We start from the raw sequence: 17413 nt of genomic DNA on the forward strand, positions 1-17413 counted from the left end.
GCGGCCCAGGGGAAGCGGGGGGCGGGTGCTTGGCGGAGGAGGCTCCCGCGGGGGTTGGATCTTCTCCGCACCGCCCGCGCGCCTGCCCGCTCTTCTCTGCGGCCGGCGCCCCACGCGCCTCCCGGGCACGCGCTCCCAGCCCCGCCCGCGTGCAGCGGCCGCGCGGCCCCGTGCTCGCGCCCTCCCCGCGCCTCCGCGCGGACGCAAGGCCGCGAGCGCGCGTGCGCCCCTGCGAACGTCCCCAGGAGCCGAGCTGTAGCGAGCGCCGGGGCTGGGCGCGCAGGACAGAAAAGGAGGCGGCGGCCGCGGCTGCGAGCAACAGATCAGGGCTCCGCGAGCAGACCCACTCTGCTCTTGGGCGATTTTTTTTTGTTTATTTCAGAAACATCGGTTAAATTAGAAAATCTTGCATTTTGAAATGGCGGTGGCCCCGGGTCAGCGGGCGATTTTCTCTGCTTCAAGATGGGCTTTGCCTTTTCTGTCGTGGGCACCAGTGGTGGCCTGATTGTCAGTCTTCTCCGGGCATTTTTAAGGCCAGGAGCTGAGTGCTGCCTGTAGGCGCCCTACAGAGCGGTTTGGCTTTTTAAAATTTTTAGTATTATTTTGGGCAGAGAACAGTCGATCTCGGGCATTTCGTCCTCTTTGCAGAAGAGGCTGCGAGTCGGAGGTGGGTCACTCAGAGGGTGAAATTCCTCCCGGGGTGAGCGATCCCCGGCCCGGCACACAGTCCAGGCGGCTCCGAGTGTGTGTCCTGCCCCTCTGCCCGCGCCGGGAAAATGGAGGCTGTGATTGAGAAGGAATGCAGCGCGCTCGGAGGCCTCTTCCAGACCATCATTAGCGACATGAAGGTAGGACGCTGGGTGAGCGGCTGCGGCCGCCGCTACGCTCTGACCTCGCTGCGCGGCTTCGCCTCCGCCCCGGGCCAGCCGCCCGGCCCTTGCCTGCGCCGTGGCCGCCGGCCACCTGCGAGAGCGCTCCGGCCCGGGTGTCACCTGCTCACCCGGGGCGCCGCTCCGGGTTCTGCTGGGTCACCTAGCGGGCGGCTTCTCTAGGTGGGGGTGGGGAGGTGGGGGAATGGTATCTGATGGTCGCTGCCCTCTCCCGCTCATTGTCTCAGGGGACCGCATCATCTTATTTCCCTGGGGGCCCGGGGCCCTGGCTCCAAGTTTTCCATTGTCTGTCGCTGTTCTGAGTGTCTGCGACCCGCAGGGGGTGGATGCTTGGGCGGACACCTGATTCCCCGGGGTACGGGAGGGGGCGCCTGGCGCGGTGGTGGGGAGAGGGAAGGGGCTCTGCCGAGCTGTGGGAAGGAGCCCCCCAGCCCGAGAGACTGGGAGGGAGACCTCCCTCTTCCTCGTGGGCTTTCAGGTCCACCTGGGGGCGATCTGAGCAAATTAGGCATTAATTAGGCTCTTCCAAAGCTGGTAAGGGTTTGCGTGCCTCCCCTCGGCCTCCCCTGGGGCGTGGAGCAGAAGTTCCCAGAGCAGTCTTGCGGGGGACCCCACGTCCCCAGACTGAGGCTCTCAGCCCGAAGGCGGCACTGGGGCACCTTAAACAACTGTATCCCCCACCCGCCTAACGCGCAGACACCAGGTTTTCTCTTGGAAGGATTGTGAAGTGTGTGTGTGTGTGTGTGTGTGTGTGTGTGCGCGCGCGCGCGCGCGCGCGCGGGTGTGTGTGTGATGGGGGCGGGGAACAACACCCAGGCTTTTTCCTGCGAAGGGTGGGATTGGGGATAACCTGATCCTTGAATGTGGATTTTCTGTGCATAGAGATAGACCAGGGCCCTGTGTTACTAATCTAAAGGAAATATAACCAGCCGCACGAGCTGGCTGGAGGTGGGAATTGGGGGCGGTGGGGGGAATTTTTTTTTTTTTCCATGTGTATTTAGGGAGCTTCTCTTTGGCTCTAGCCCAGCCCCAGTTTGCCTCAACGGATCCGGGGAGGTGGTGTTTAATTAAAAGCTCGGCTTCCAAAACGAGTGGGCAGGTTTGGAAAGCTGTGCAGCGAGTGGGTGTGGACAGCCCCTCTTCAGCCGCTGCCTGCGCGCCTGGAGGTGCTTTTGTCTGTTGAAATGTAAGGTTTGGAGAGGACTGGGAGATGGACTTTGGGAAGGAATGCTCAGCTGTCATGGCCTGTTTTCCCCTCTTAGCGCCAACTGCCACTCAGCCAGGGTGAACTTTGCCAAGGTGCCTGCGTCCTGGTCTGATCCATTTTGAAATCCTCCTGCAGAGCCTGTGCCTTTTGTCAGAAATTGACATTCGTGGAGCATTCTGTTCAGCGACCCCGCTTGCTCAGGAATGCCTCTAATCCAGCCCCTTGGAATTAGATGGATTATGTCCTGTTAAAAGACAGCCCTTTCATTCCTTTGCCCCCAGCCCCCATTGAATAATTGAGACAAAGCTTGGTTCCCTTGGTAGACTCTGGGATATTTCTTGTTAAGTGAAATCTACAGGCCTTGTAATCAAACAAGATTTGGTTGGAGGCACATGGGGATTCTGATCACCAGGGGAAGAGTTTGAGATGGGTTGGGAGAACTACCTTTGTGTTCTGGAGGAGAGAAATGGGTGTTTCTAGTCCCTCTGTAAAATAAAGGCCCAGTGACCTGACCCACGTCCCCACTGCAGTCTCAGTGTGTTCACACCTGATTTTTTTTCTCCTCTTTGTTCATTAATCCAGAATCCAGGCTCCGTTCTTATGGGTTGAAACCCAAAGCCCTTCAGAAAGTAACCCACTTCAGGGCGGGCGCCCATGCTTTCCACCTGGTGTCTCCTGGCTGCCCTGCAGTACTTTCTGGCCGGGGAGGCCAATTTGTGGGTGCTAAGGTGGTGTACTTCTTCCACAAGATTCCAGTTAAAAATAAAGACTTACTTAATACCCTTTGAGTGCTGGATCTGTAGTTTACGGTTCCTCCGCTCTTTCTCTGAATTGAGTCAGGTTTGTTCAACATCCTGTTGGGAAGGCATTTATTTTAAAGGTTTATTTTGTTTTGGCAGTCAGAGGTTTTCGAAGTGAAGTGGAGTGGAAGATGAAAACATGCCTTGGGATCTGCAGAATTTCAGACTTTTGGGGAGTAGAGAAATAAGGGGAAAAGGGGGGGGTGTCTAATTTCCATGATTGTTTATGCCTAAGACAGTTGCAGAGTGTTTTTCATGGAGTTTTCTTTGGAAAAGACTTCTTCGTGGATTAGAAGGCAGTGACATTTTAAAGGGAAATTTTAAAATTTGGGCGTGTAGCCTTGTGTGGTATGCTTATGCACGAAGTTGTCAGCAATAAAAATCACTGTTTAATATCTGAAGTGGGCTGTCTTTCTAAGGACCTGCTTATCCTCCTTTTATCTTGAACTCCCACGATAGGTTTACGACGCTTGTGGTCCCCTTTCTGTTTTCTGTGAAGGACACATGTACGTTTTGGAAGCTCATTTGGAATGCCATCTTGAGAACATTTTTAGGTTATTTTCTCAGAAGTGATGTTGAAGTGGGGTGAGGAAAGAGTAAGGAAAAAAATTTTTGTTTTAAAGTAGCATTTGATTATCCAAAATGCACAGCAACACAGGAAGGGAGTCAATTTCCTCTTTGGAGGAAAAAAAAAAAAGAAAACAACAGAAAATGGAGTAATTTCAAGACTTACCCCATCCATCTTCCCAAACCAAAGAACCTCAAGACATGGAAAAGCTGGGGAGGATTCTTTCTGTTTTCTTCTAACAATCCTTCATCTGGCTAAGTCCTGGGCTGTCAGGGTGTGTGGTTTATCCTTTTCAGGGGGATGGGAGCAGTGAAGAAACCCTTAGTTTTCTTCCACTGGGATCCCACAGCAGCTGTTAAATAACTTATTGATTCCTTGAGAGGAAACCTTGTGTTTTTTCCCTTTCTTCCACCCTACTCTGGTGGCCACGAATGAATGGTAGTGTGCGAAATCGCTTACTGGCTGCCTTTCCACATAAATCAAGTCGTCTGATGTGAGCTGGTCCCAGAGGGAAGGAGAGACAGGATTCATGTGGCTGGAGGCATGGGCTCATCGGCGGTTCATCTAGGGGAACTGTAGCTTGGAAGCGACTGTGGAAGACCAGATGACTGACTTCTGGTGTTTCAGCCCTGTCGACTACATTGGTTGATCCTGAAATCTTTTTGGAATTTCTCTCCAAGTCCCAAGAAACAAAGCTAATGCTTCAAACAGCACATATGTGCCATTGCTTTCCTTAAAATTGAGCTGTGACACATAACATTAGTTTCAGGTGTACAACATACTGATCTGAGATTTGTATTTGAAAATCTTTTTAGTTAAGTAATTGAACCGGCATGTAGAATTCAGTGATGTTTGGAGAGCTTCTAAGACCAGGAGACCCTGGCCAAACTTGAGGTCAGTTCACCCTGTTGATGTCTGTCTTCTTTTAATAATTAACTTAGTTAAAAAAGCAAGAAGTTGGATGCTAAAATCACATATTTTCCTCTGCTTTGTTGCTCAAGAGTCAGCATGTTAGGAGCTGTGTGGGGCCCGAATGCAGGGAGAACTTTGTACTGGGCTGGAGAGAGTGTTTGGGGTTATATAATGTGACTGGGGGTGAAAGAATACCCAACCCCACCTTGAATTCCCCACCCCACGTCTCACTTTAGACAAGGGTGTCCTGTTACCAGCACCTGTGCCAAGCAGAATAGGGGCCTTGTTCAGTTTTCTTACACTGCCCGCCACCTCTGTTTGCCACCAGTATGCTCCCCTCCTAAATTCTACATAAAATTAGACCTGCTAACGGGACTTCTTGAATTCCATGGAAATCTTCTGTGGTTCGAAGACACATCATGATATTTTCCCTTACTTATCACAAGATCAAGAATGTGAACAGTGGATCCAGGGCTGGATAATGATTTCAGGGTTTTCTCCCCCACCCCTCTTACTGTTTTGTTTTGGGCTTGCTGTCAGACAGAGGTTCACTTCCTCAGTGTTTGTTGAAGACCTGCTGTGTGGAAGGCCTTTTGCTGGGCGGTGAGGAGCCAAGGCGGCCCTTGGAGACCTGCTTGTCCAGTACAGTTCCATATGGTGGCCATGAAGGAGGGGCTGGTCGCCCAGCCTGGGGAAGGACATTGGTCAGCCCCTGTCGAACTTCCTTTTGACTCTTTCCAAAGAAGGGAAAAAAAACAAGTTTTCTCTAGAAAGATACTGAAAGTCCAGCCAAGGCCTCCAGCAGTGGCCCGGTCTCTGAGTGAGGTGGGCTGCTCTGTAAATGGTGACATGCAAAGACAGACGAGCCAAGCCCTTGTAAAGTACAGATGGGCCCCACATTGCTTTTTCTCTTAGCAAATGGCTGTGTTTGCCCAGGCTTTTACAGCTTCCTCTGTGTAGGCCTCTGGGAGAGGGAGGAGAAGTGAAGATGTCATAAAACCGGCAGCAGGGAACTGCCCGGAATGGTGCCTGTTCAGAGATACAGGGTTTGCTCTCTGTAGATCAATCTCCTAGGGTTTTCAGGTGTAATTTTTCTTGTCCCGGTTTGAGAAGAAGTCTTTATTTTTTGGTCTTGGCTTGAGTGACTCAGTGGGGAGAAGCCCTTATGCATCATATTTAACCAGATTGTTTAGAACTTGTTTGATTCTGTGAACCTTGATATTCTGAGATCCTAGTTGATAATGCCCCAGTTGAGAGGAGATCATTCCTAGTCACAGTTTGCATGGACGGTAGGCTGACTTTGAATTTTGCCCAGTTCAGCTATCACTTAGTTCTTTCTTTTTTCCTATTTTTATTTATATTTTTTTTAAGAGAGTGATTTTATTTACTTTATGGCCTTGCCATGTGGTATGTGGGATATTCCTGACCAGGGATTGAACCCATGTCCCCTAAGTGGAAGTGTGGAGACTTAACCACTGAACTGCCAGGAAAGTCCCATCATTTAGTTCTCAGACTAACGTGTACTCACGGTCCTACAGTATTGATCAAGCATTGGTGTCATCACAAGTGTTGAGCCTGATGGTGTATTTTCAGCAAGTAAAGATACAGGGTCCCTAGTTGAGTTTGTATTTCAGAGAGACAGTGAATAATTTTTTAGTACAAGTATGTCCCACGCGTACTCTGCTGCTGACCTTTTAGCCTTCGAACTCTTTTTGCCTCTTGGGGTAGAGAGAAGGAAAAAAACTAAAACTGTCAATTTGGCCAGCTCACTTGAGGTCTTTAAAGTGCTTGGAGGGTGAAAAGGTTGAAACTATTGATTCATTAGGCTCTTTATCTGTAATTTTCATCTAGGCCCTTTCCATCTTCCCAGGGATGGGCAAGAGATGGCCAGATTCCTTCTATAGCAAGACCATTTAGATGTTCCGATCGGGTATGGGAAAATGAGATCATTTTGAGTTTGCCATTACTTCTCGGAACTGCCTTCAGGACACTTTCCCCTAAAGCCCACACCTTTGCAAAAACAGAGAAATAACCTCTCCTGGAGCCAAACGAAAGCTCCAGGGCAGGTTCAGCTGCCTAGGACAGCAGACAGGACGCATTTGGGACCCTGAAAGGGAACTGTGATGCCTGAAGCCATTTAACTCAGATTTTCAGATTGCACTGCTGATATGTCCTTATTAAGTAGCAAACTGGAGAGACAAATGGAATAAATTAATTGGATGAGCACTGAGGAAGCCCATTGTATTTGACTGCCAAGGTTTTTCCTTGAATGAGCTGGAGACTGTGGAAGGGTTCTTCTGAGTCTGTGTCATGCACACACATGTTACATGTTACAAACCCCCCCAAAGCAAAATGAACCCCCCCCACATTATCAATGTTTCCTACCTCTTAGCCCAGGGAAGACCTTGGCGTGGGGCTGTGTCATTTGCTGCTTCTCAATTTAAGGTGGTCTGGGGTGCCAGCTGGTATACAGGTGCTCTGTATTTATTTGGGCTCCCCTGGTGGCTCAGTGGTAAAGAATCCTCCTGCTAATCAGGAGACTCAGGTTTGATCCCCGGGTCGGGAAGATCCCCTGGAGAAGGAAATGGCGACCCACTCCAGTATTCTTGTCTGGGAAATCCCATGGTCAGAGGAGCCTGACGGGGCTGCAGTCTATGAGGTCGCAAAGAGATGACATGACTTAGCCACCAAATAACAGCAACTGTATTTATTGCATGTAGTGAACAGGGGGCTGGAAGGGACTCGATGAGAATCTATTATGTGCCAGGATTTCCTGTCATCCTCACATCACCCCCGCTTTGCAGTTGAGAAAACTGAGGCTTTGAGTTGATCATTTGTTTAACGCCCTGGTGAGGTAGACTGGCATTCAGACCTTGGTCTATTTGACCCTGAAGCTGGAGCTCTTTAGAGCATGCCTAAGGTAGAGAGGGGGCTGTGTGTTAGTTTCTAGAAGGCAGCGTTTCACTTGCCTGAGTCCCACAGGAGACCCTAGCAAGGAATTGGGGTCACATCGCAGCTCCTGTAGCCCAGAGCCAGCCTGGGGGTATGAACCTGAGTTGAGATACTGGGAGGACTCGGGGTGCAGGGAGTGGAGATGGGGGTGGGAGGCTCCCATCTGTCTGTCACTTTTGTGGAAATGATTTAATATATAATATATCAACATGTTGTGGCTTCCCTGCTCCTCCTACTTACCAGTCTTCTCTGATACAACCTGTCTTTCTCTCTCCTCCCCTCCCCCTAGAAGGCTTCCTAGAAGGTAAAGTCACCCCCAACCTTGGCTTCTGTCCTTGTCCTCATACAAACCCCTATGGTCTTCTCCATGACTGGCCAGAGGGTCGCTTTATATGTCCATGGAGCCCATTGGTCCTTGAGGTTGGGTGACTATGCTCATTGGTACCCTCAATTACGTGAATTGAGTAAATTCACCCAAAGTTGAGTTAACTCCTCAATGAGAACACCTTGCCTTGAATTCACTTTGTGTCCATTCCTGGAACTCTCTTGTAAAAGGACTTTCTGTGTTGAATTGTTTCCCTGTCACCCTCCAGTTGGGTTGATCGGTCGAGCCATGTCAAGACTGTGTTTGGGGGACGTTGATGGAATTCACCAAGGAAACCTCCCTTCTGTGCCGATTTCTCGGCATATATGACCTCCATCATAGTGTCTAAGTGGTTTTTCTTTTCCTGTCTAGTTTCAGTGGGTGGAGGAAAAAAAATCAGTGGAGTGCCTTCTGAGCTCTGTGTCTTTTTATTTGCTTTCTTTCCCTTGAAGAATTTGGACAGCAGTGAAAGTATTAGCTGGGTCAGCACCAGCCGCCTCCCAAGTCCTAGAGGTGGACGGTGGGTTTTGCCTGGGCCTCACTTCCTGGTCACCTCCCCCAGGCATGGGTCTCCAGGGGGCCTGAGGGGCGGGTCTGGCTGGAGGAGGAAGAGGCGGTTCTGTGCCCCTTTTGGTAGAACAGACATGGTTACATCCCATGGATTCCCTGAGAGCCATAAGATGCTGATACCTGGAACCCACTCCCCAGAGGGTCTGATTCAGTGCCTCTCAGGTACACCCTGGGCTTTAGGATTTCTTTTTTTTTTAGGATTTTTAAAAGTACCCCCAGCTATACACAATCTGAGTGCCCTCGACATGTTTTCTCAACCTTGCCTGAGTAAAAGTGTCTTCCATGGTGACACAGCAATGAGAATCTGCTTAACGCTACCGGGCTTCAGGATGGTCAATGTTATGTGTATTTACTACAATTAATAAAAATAAATTTATAGTGAAACAACATTAAAGTGAATACATTTTAAAAAATAGCAACAGAAAAAAAGCATCTTTAGAATCCTTGGGTGTTTTTAGTTGATCTGTGATAGTCTTGTCGAGAATGGTTGTATACTGTCGTGGAAATTGTCAGATACTGTAAGCACTAGCCTCATGTGACTCTTGAGCATTTGAAGTGTGGCTTGTGCAACCGAGGAACTGATTTTTCAATTTTATTTACTTGCAATTGGTTTTAGTAGTCTTATGTGGCTAGTGGCTATTGTATTGGACAGCACGGATCTATAACATGACATCCAAGTGAAAACTGCTTGCTCAGCAGCACAGCTCCCTGCCCACATCCTATTCCTTCTGGCCACACCATTGCCTCTAAACCCCTTCTATGGAAATTCTGGAGCTGCTGCTGAGCTTGGAGGCAGAGAGGTGGTTTATTCGCTAAGTCGTGTCCAACTCTTATGACCCCATGGACAGAGGAGCCTGGCAGTATACAGTCCATGGGATTCTCCAGGCTGGAATACTGGAGTAGATTGCCATTTCCTGAAGGAAATGGCAGAGAGATCTGGTTTTAAATCCTGTGGGCCAATTTCTTCATCTCTTTGAGCCTCATTTTCCTCTTCTGTGAAATGGGTCTTATAAAATACCCATCTTTATAATGTTGTTGGGGCAATTCTGAAATGAGATTGTACTTGTAAAAGGCTTTGCACCATGCCTGACTTACATGCACTCAGATGTTGGCTGCTGTTATTTTCTGTCTTGCGTATTTGGAAATGAAGTATTCCATAGTTTTGAAATCAATAATTATCTCCACCACTTCTTAGGGCAAACAAGACCCCACCCTTTACTGAGCTGTATTTAGAACTTGCAAATGAAGTTGCAGGAAATGGAGAAGTTGAGTTGTTTTTGTTTTTTTTCTTTTTCTTCTTGCTAAGTATATAAATCACTCCTGAGTTCATTATAACCTCATCTGGCTCAGCAGGGCCTATTGGCATTTCTCTGTTTGCAAATCTTCTGTAGATAAAGGTAGGGAAGGCCTGGGTGCCTGGCTGAGGTCCTCAGGGCCTTTAATGCTTTATTAAAAAAATGCCTTTTAAGAGATGTTTACACCAGTGTAAGGGGAGACAGTTGCTTTGTAACTGTCGTCTTTTCCTGTCCACCTTGTTTGAGTTGCGCTTTCTTTTTCTGGAGTGAACACCAGGAGAGGCGGCCTCATTTGCCTCCAGTCTGCATTTTACCAACAGCTTTGTACTGGCTTCTGTCCCTTCCCAAGGCTGGGCCATGTTTGGGTTCCTCCTACCTGCCTACTGGGGCTTCCCTCGTAGCTCAGCTGGAAAGGAATCCACCTGCAATGCAGGAGACCCTGGTTCAATTCCTGGGTCGGGAAGATCTGCTGGAGAAAGGGTAGGCTACCCACTCCAGTATTCTGGATAGGCTTCCCTGGTGGCTCAGCTGATAAAGAATCTGCCTGTAATGAGGGAGACCTGGATTCGATCCCTGGGTTGGGAAGATCCCCTGGAGAAGGGAATAGCTCCCCACTCCAGTATTCTGGCCTGGAGAGTTCCATGGACTGTATCGTCCATGGGATGGGAAAGAGTCAGACATGACTGAGCGCCTTTCACTTTCACTGTCTGCCTGCTAGCTGTCTGTGGCCCACCTGTCTTAGCCAGGCCTTCGGGCCTCCCTGTGATTGACTCTGGTGGAGGGGCCTGCTCTGTGCCCAGTGCCCTCCAACCTGGATCCCCTGGCTTCTTTGAACACTTCCTGTGCTCTTCATTGTTGCTGTTGTCCCACTTGGAGGACCTTCTCTGCCATATTTTGAATTACTGAGATCTTTCTCATCCTTCAAGGCCTCACCAGAAAGGTCGCTCATTTCTCCATCCTCCTCTTTCTACCACATCAGGCACTCTTGGGCATTTTTCCACATGCATGTTGATTCTATCTGTACTCACTGCATGCTGCCTTAAGTGGTTGCTCTTGGACTGCCACTTCCTAGCTCTATTACTCTGGGCATGTTACTCTTGTTCCCTGAGCCTTGATTTTCTTACCTGTAAAATGGGTGGAGTAATAGTCTCCTATTCAAGTTGTGGAGGATTAAAAGAGAAAGTGTATGTAAAGGGCTTAGCATGAAATGAGTGCTAGATAAAATGCTCTTATGTCTGAAAGTGAAGGTCTCTCAGCCATGTCTGACTCTTTGCGACCCCATGGACTGTCCATGGAATTCTCTAGGCCAGAAAACTGGAGTGGGTAGCCTTTCCTGTCTCCAGGGGATCTTCCCAACCCAGGGATCAAACCCAAGTCTTCCGCATTGCAGACGGATTCTTCACCAGCTGAGCCACAAGGGAACCCAGAAATCTGCTGGCAATTTCTAGCAGAGTACCCTGCCCACAGTGGTACTCAGATGCTTCAGAAAATACAAGAAACCTGTCCCTTCGCTTTGATAATGCAGTCGAGACAAGAGTGAAATGCTTTTCAACTTTCAGCATGTAAATAATTTGAGAGAATGCAGTACACATATTCGATAGATATGACAAAGTGCCTGCTCTCTGCCAGGCACTGCTGGCGGTGGGGGTGGGTAGAAATACACCCATGACCTTGCCCGGAAGTTGTTTAGTCTAGAGGAGTAACAGATAAGTAACTGGAAATCAGTGTGATCAGTGCCATAATAGATGTCAGCATGAGATTTTGAGAGGGGCCAGGGGAAGACCTCTGATTCTCATTTGGAGCTGGGGGACAGAACCAGGGGGAGGGTTTTGGTACAGGTACAAAACCCTCCCTGGTTTTATTTTCCTTACTTAACAAGCATTTGTATGGTACAGCCAGGCCTTATATTAGTGCTTTACGATTCTGTTAATCCTCCCAGCAACCCAGGAAGGTAGTTACAAATGCGTCTATCAGTGAGGGAGTTCCTGCCATAATTCCTATTTTACAGATGGAAAACTGAAGTGCAGAGTGGGTAAGCCATTTGCCCCCATCATACAACTAAGGAGAGGTACAGCTGGGAGTGGAGCCCAGGCAGTCTGGCTCCAGAGTCTGTGCCCTTAATCCACGGGGCTGAGCTGTCTCTTACAGCATTTTAGGATTTCCTTTTCAGATTCCCTAGTGGGTATATGTCAATGATCGCTTTGATCATCGTCCTACTGATAACTTTAGGACTCAGGACGAACCAGATAAAGCAGTAAAAATCTAGGCCCTCCTCTGAGCTGCTTCAAGAGGCTCAGTGGGGCCTCCCTTTATTTCAAGAGGGGGTTGGACCAGCCAACAACCTGAAATTGTTGGGTGGTGGACTCACCCCGGGGGGGCCGCTGACTCGTCCACAGAAGGAAGTGTGTGGGCCGCAGGCGGGGTGTGGTGCGCAAGGGTCTGACATGGTTGTCCGAGGTGCCAACCGCATGACACATGTTTGTGTTGCTGGAGAACCCCCCACCCTCCGTCAGGGTCTCCCCAGTAACAGCTCTGCAGTCCACAGGATTGCACAACAGGAAAGGGGGGCCGTGGAGGCGAGGCGGCTGGAGTGGTGGCGAGATTAGTCCCCAGGAAGACCTCTAAGTCTCACTTCTGAGGCCCGGCTTGCTCCAGTCCCGCCAGCAGCTGAGTGCGAGGCCATTAAGGAAGTCTTTGAGTTTGGTTTAATGGTCCTTCTTTGTTTTGAAGTGATTGTTTACTGAACCTTCAAAGCCCGCTCTCCAGCAGGATGTGATCTGGGGCCTGGATAATTGGATGAAGCACCCCAATAGGAAACAAGTAGCGGGGAGCAGGGCCAGGAGGAGACAGCTGATGGCCAAGCCCTTGGCATCCAGGCCCTGGGCTGCTCCGAGCTACTGCTGGGGGAGGGGGGTCATCCTGCCACCAGGAGTAGACCTGGAGCCAGGGTCCCTGGGAACCTGGCCTCTTTGATGTTGGGCTGGCCTTAATTAGGGACACCCTAATTAAATCGCGGAGAAGAAAGCTTTCCCCTACATTTAGCATGAAGCCTTAGCAAATGTTTTGAGAGCGTTTCTCAAGGGATTACTTCTCTAAGATTATGCAAGTAATTGAAAGTTAATGGAAGAAAAAAAAACCTGAAGACCTCAGGTTAGTAAAAAATAAAAGTCACCCATAACCACTTGATTCCAAAGTGGGTTGTGGACACACCTTTTAGAGGAAGGCTTTTGCGGCCTTTGCCCTGCCAGAAATTTCTTTTTCCACTTAGCTTTTCACTTAACACTTTCCGTGTTTGTAATTAGAAGCCGGGTTAGTTTTAATGGCTGTGTGGTGGTCTGTTGTTTTGTTCATAGTTAATTGATTTAGTTGACACCTATTGGAGGACCTGCTGTGGGCCAGGTTCAGTGTTAAGTGCTGAGGTGTGTGTGTGTGCTGAGTCACTTCAGTCTTGTCCGACTCTTTGCAACCCCATCGACTGAAGCCCGCCGGGCTCCTCTGTTCATGGGGATTCTCCAGGCAAGAATACTGGAGAGGGTTGCCATTTTCTTATCCAGGGGATCTTCCTGACCCAGGGATTGAACCCACGTCCCCTGCATTGCAAGTGGGTTCTTTACCTTCTGAGCCACCTGGGAAGCTAAGTGCTGAGGACACAGTAGTTAACAAAATGGACTCAGGTCTCTGTCCTCTTGGGTCTTACATTCTAGTGGACAAGGGGTGGGTGTCTGGGACAGACAAACTGAATAAGTCAGTTGTGTTGTATTTTAGAAGGAGTGTGTGTGATGGGGAAAAATAAAGCAGGCCCCGTGTGGTTGTTTTTAAATAGTGTGGTTGGAGAAAGCCTCACCTCAAAGAGAAGGTGACATTTGGGTGATAACTTATGAAGTTTGTGGACATCAGAGAAATAATGAATGTTCCAGGCCCAGAAAGAGCATGTGCAAAGGCCCTGAGTCAGGAGCCCAGTTCCATAGTGATTTGTGATCAGGCTATGTCCAGTTTTTCACCATGAGCAGCTCTTCAGCAAATAGATCCTTGCAGTTACACCTTGATTTACATTGGTGGTTTCCCCGGAAAGATTTATCCTGGGTCAAAGGCACATACGTTCAAGGCTTTTGAAACCCGTTGCCAAATGCCTTTCAGAAGATGTGTCTGTCCACATTCTCCTGTGCAGGTGATTATCACCGGGGATTACTCCTACAGGAGCATGGCCTGTACATCAGGACTGAGAAATCGCTGAGGCCACAGTATCCAAGGCCTCAGACAGCTGTGGCCTGTTACCTAGACTGATGAGTCTCAGATCTGTGTGTGATTTCGGCCATCAGAGCATGAGTGTCCCCTGGGGAATGTGTTAAGTGCAGACCCCTGGGCCCCACCCCTAGGGATCTGGTTGTGTTGATTTGGGGCCGGGTGCAGGCATCTGTAGGTTTAGCAGGCATTCCCTGGTGGTGAGTCTCTGGGAGCTTGTGCTGGGAGTCTTCCTTGGGTGAGAAGAAGTGGGGGTGGCTCTTGGGCCTCCCTGAGCCACCACAAGCCTCCTCTGCAGCTCATGGAGTGGGTGGGATCTCCCTGCTCTTCCCCCCGACTCTCGTCCCCCAAATCACACCTTCCCGGGATGTCTTCCAGGTGAACAAAGTGACTCATGTCTGAATGTAGCATGATCTCCTATGCTTCTATCCTTGGCTAATTCTTCTTCTTTTGCAGGGAATTCTTCCTCCCTTCCTTTCTTTCCCCCTCTTCTTCCAGGCTTCCCAGGTGGCACTAGTGGTAAAGAATATGCCTGCCAATGCAGGAGACCCAAGAAATGTGGGTTAGATCCCTGGGTCAGGAAGATCCCCTGGAGCAGGAAATGGCTATCCACTCCAGTACTCTTGACTGGAAAGTCCCATGGACAGAGGGGCCTGGTGGGCTACAGTCATTTAAGACCCCAGTGAGGAATCACTCCAGTCCAGAAATTTGTACCAATTGCACCTTCTAGTGCTTTATATCTAGAGTGTGGTGCCCTCCAGATCAGTGGCTTACACGGCAGCATCCCTCAACACTCTGCTTCTTTTAAGCCCCACCCAGTGCCTGTGTGTAGTAATGAAGTCGCTCAGTCGTGTCTGCCTCTTGCCACCCCATGGACTGTAGCTACCAGGCTCCTCTGTCCATGTAATTCTCTAGGCGAGAACACTGGAGTGGGTAAGCAGTCATTCCCTTTTCCAGGGAGTCTTCCTGACCCAAGGATTGAACCCAGGCCTGTTGCATTGTGGACAGATTCTTTACCGTTTGATCCACCAGGGAAGCCCAACCTGTGCATAGTAGGTGCTCATTAAATGTCCAAGTTTGGGTGGCCTTGTACGTGACTCATTAAAATGGCAGTTGCCAGCATTTCTGGAGTTCTAGGTGTTAGTCACCCTTCTGCGCCCTCCTTTTCTTTGACTTACCCTCATTAGGATCCTTTGAGGAGGGGACTACCATGGTCATCGTTTACAGATGAAGATAAAGTGTCACCGGATGACTGAGTCATGTAGGTCTGGGGAGATCTGAAGCTGGGCAGCCTGACTCCACCTACTAGACCACACGGATCCTTTCAGGCACTGGGTGTGGCTGCTCATCAGGGCCTTCTATCCAGGCACAGAGATGGACACTCAGTGGAAAGACACTAAAAAAAGAGTAAATGACTGTAGACGTAACAGGCACAGCCCTTTTTCGTGGTTTCTGCCCCGGTGTTATTCCTAGCAGCCTGGGTGGGTTTTGGGGCTTGTGGAGTTTGGTGGGAGGGGAAATCTGTTGAAATGGGAAGCGTGAAGTGTGCACAGAGCTGTGAGGTTCTCTTCACAGGCATTTTATTGCTGGTGAGCTTGGGTAGGTGGGTGAGGGTGGGTGTGTAAGGAAGCAACTGCTGATTATCTGCAAGGCTGTCATCCACTTGATGGACAGGGGTAATTAGTGGATTAGGCAAGCCCCAATCAGAAAATAAAAGCCCAGGAATGGTTTTATGATGGAGGGGCTTACGCAGCGCCTTCCATGAGAGGACCTAGGGAACACTTCATCTTGCCAGATGGGGTGGGGAAGGGTGGCTTTGGGGACAAAGCTGTGACAGGTACCCACTCCTGGAAGTCGCAGATTCCTGCCTTGTGCTTCAAGAAGCGTGGAGTCCAGAGGTGCTCCTGCTTTGGTCAGAAACTTTCTCTTGGAGCTTTGTTTTTGTTTCCCTGAAGGCTGAGCTCACCTAGGGGTGTCCCTGGAAGAAGGGGAGGGATGCTGTGGACTGTGCCCCTCACACTCACCCTGGGGAGGGACCTGGTGGCAGGGCTGGGGATGGAATCCTGGAGAGATGCTCGGGACAGTCTCCCCCACCTCCTGTTAGAAGCCGATCAGTTCCAGTGTCCACAGGAAACCTGAAGACGCGACAGAATCAGCCATAATCACACTGCTGCTGGTGGTGACTGAATATTTCCGGTGTGTGTCTATCTGGTGTGTGACAGTTTCTGCGCAAGAGGCTTTTCTTTCATGTTTTCTTTTTCACATCGTTGAGGATCCTGACTTTCTAGGGTGACATTACAGCTCTCCCAGGTCCTTTGCAGTTGCAATCAGGGGTTATATGTTTGGGGAGCCCTTGCTCCCCGCTCTGTCTGGGCTTCTGATTGTTGTTCAGTCACTGAGTTGTATCCTATTCTTTGTGACCCCATGGACCACCATATGCCGGGTTTCCTTGTCCTTCACTACCTCCCAGAGTTTGCTCAAACTCATATCCGTTGAGTCGATGATGCCATCCAGCCATCTCATTCTCTGTCGTCCCCTTCTCCTCCTGCCTCAGTCTTTGCCAGCATTAGGGTCTTTTCCAATGAGTCGGCTCTTCCCATCAGGTGGCCAAAGTATTAGAGCTTCAGCAGCAGTCCTTCCAATGAATATTCAGGGTTGATTTCCTCTAGGACTGACTGGTTTGATCTCCGTGCTGTCCAAGGGACTCTCGAGAGTCTTCTCCAGCACCACAGTTCAAAAGCATCAATTATTTGGCTTCTACTGAACCCAGATATAAAGCAGGACCCAACCTGCCTACTGGGCTTCCTGCAGCCCTAGGGCCGGGTCTGTATATCTTGCTGCTTGCTCTTTCCAGAGTCAGGGTAGTGCTTGGACGGGCAGATCAGGGATCACATTTCAGCCTAGAGTGCTAAGATGCAGCCTCTCTGGCCGTGGGTTTCTTCAGCTGTGAGATAACAGCAGCACCTGCCTCATGGGGTTTTTTGAACACGTAGTAAGAGTGTGTATCAAGCTGTGCCCCTCCAAGTGTGGTTTATGGACCGGCAGCCTCAGCGTCACTTAGATGAAAGATAAAACATCCAGGCCCCAGCTCAGACCAAGAGATTCAGAATCTGCATTTTTTTTTCCATTTATTTTTATTAGTTGGAGGCTAATTGCTTTACAACATTGCAGTGGTTTTTGTCATACATTGAAATGAATTAGCCATGGATTTACATGTATTCCCCATCCCGGTCCCCCCTCCCACCTCCCTCTCCACCTGAATCTGCATTTTTGCAGGATCTCCAGATGATAGGATTGTCAGTTAATGTTGGAGACATGCTGATCTCTTTATCAGGCATCTAGCAACTGTTCAGAACGTGGTGATGTGTAATGATGACAGTGGTGACAATGGCGCTTGTCAAGGTGAAAAGGGGCTTGGGAGATGACCTGTCCAGTCATATATCTAAAACTTGGGTTCTCATCAGCCGTAGCCACTGGTCAGCCAGCTCTCTCTGGAACCTGACTCCCTGTAACCTGTCCCCGCTGGTCCCTATTTCATTTTCAGCTGAGCCAAATCCTCCCTCCCCTTGAGAGTCCCCTTCAGTCTCTAGCTCCTGTCAAATGGCCCTTTCTC

General features: G+C 49.5%; 1 protein-coding gene across 10 annotated transcripts in view; it reads left to right on the plus strand.

Annotated features, from left to right (window-relative positions):
• Positions 1 to 219: 219 nt before the first annotated feature.
• The window catches only part of MTSS1 (MTSS I-BAR domain containing 1), a 159500-nt gene continuing 142306 nt past the window's right edge, over positions 220 to 17413 (plus strand). For 6 of the 10 annotated variants that reach the window (XM_070477032.1, XM_070477034.1, XM_070477030.1 and 3 more), the window contains exon 1: positions 222 to 848. In XM_070477032.1, the coding sequence (XP_070333133.1) occupies positions 777 to 848 (72 nt within the window). In that variant the 5' untranslated portion in view covers positions 222 to 776. Of the gene's footprint in view, positions 849 to 17413 lie in introns of all 10 variants that reach the window. The other 4 variants (XM_070477031.1, XM_070477036.1, XM_070477029.1 and 1 more) reach the window with 3 other exon arrangements.

This window comes from Odocoileus virginianus, chromosome 15, assembly GCF_023699985.2.
Source record: "Odocoileus virginianus isolate 20LAN1187 ecotype Illinois chromosome 15, Ovbor_1.2, whole genome shotgun sequence".
Classification (NCBI taxonomy): domain Eukaryota; kingdom Metazoa; phylum Chordata; class Mammalia; order Artiodactyla; family Cervidae; genus Odocoileus; species Odocoileus virginianus.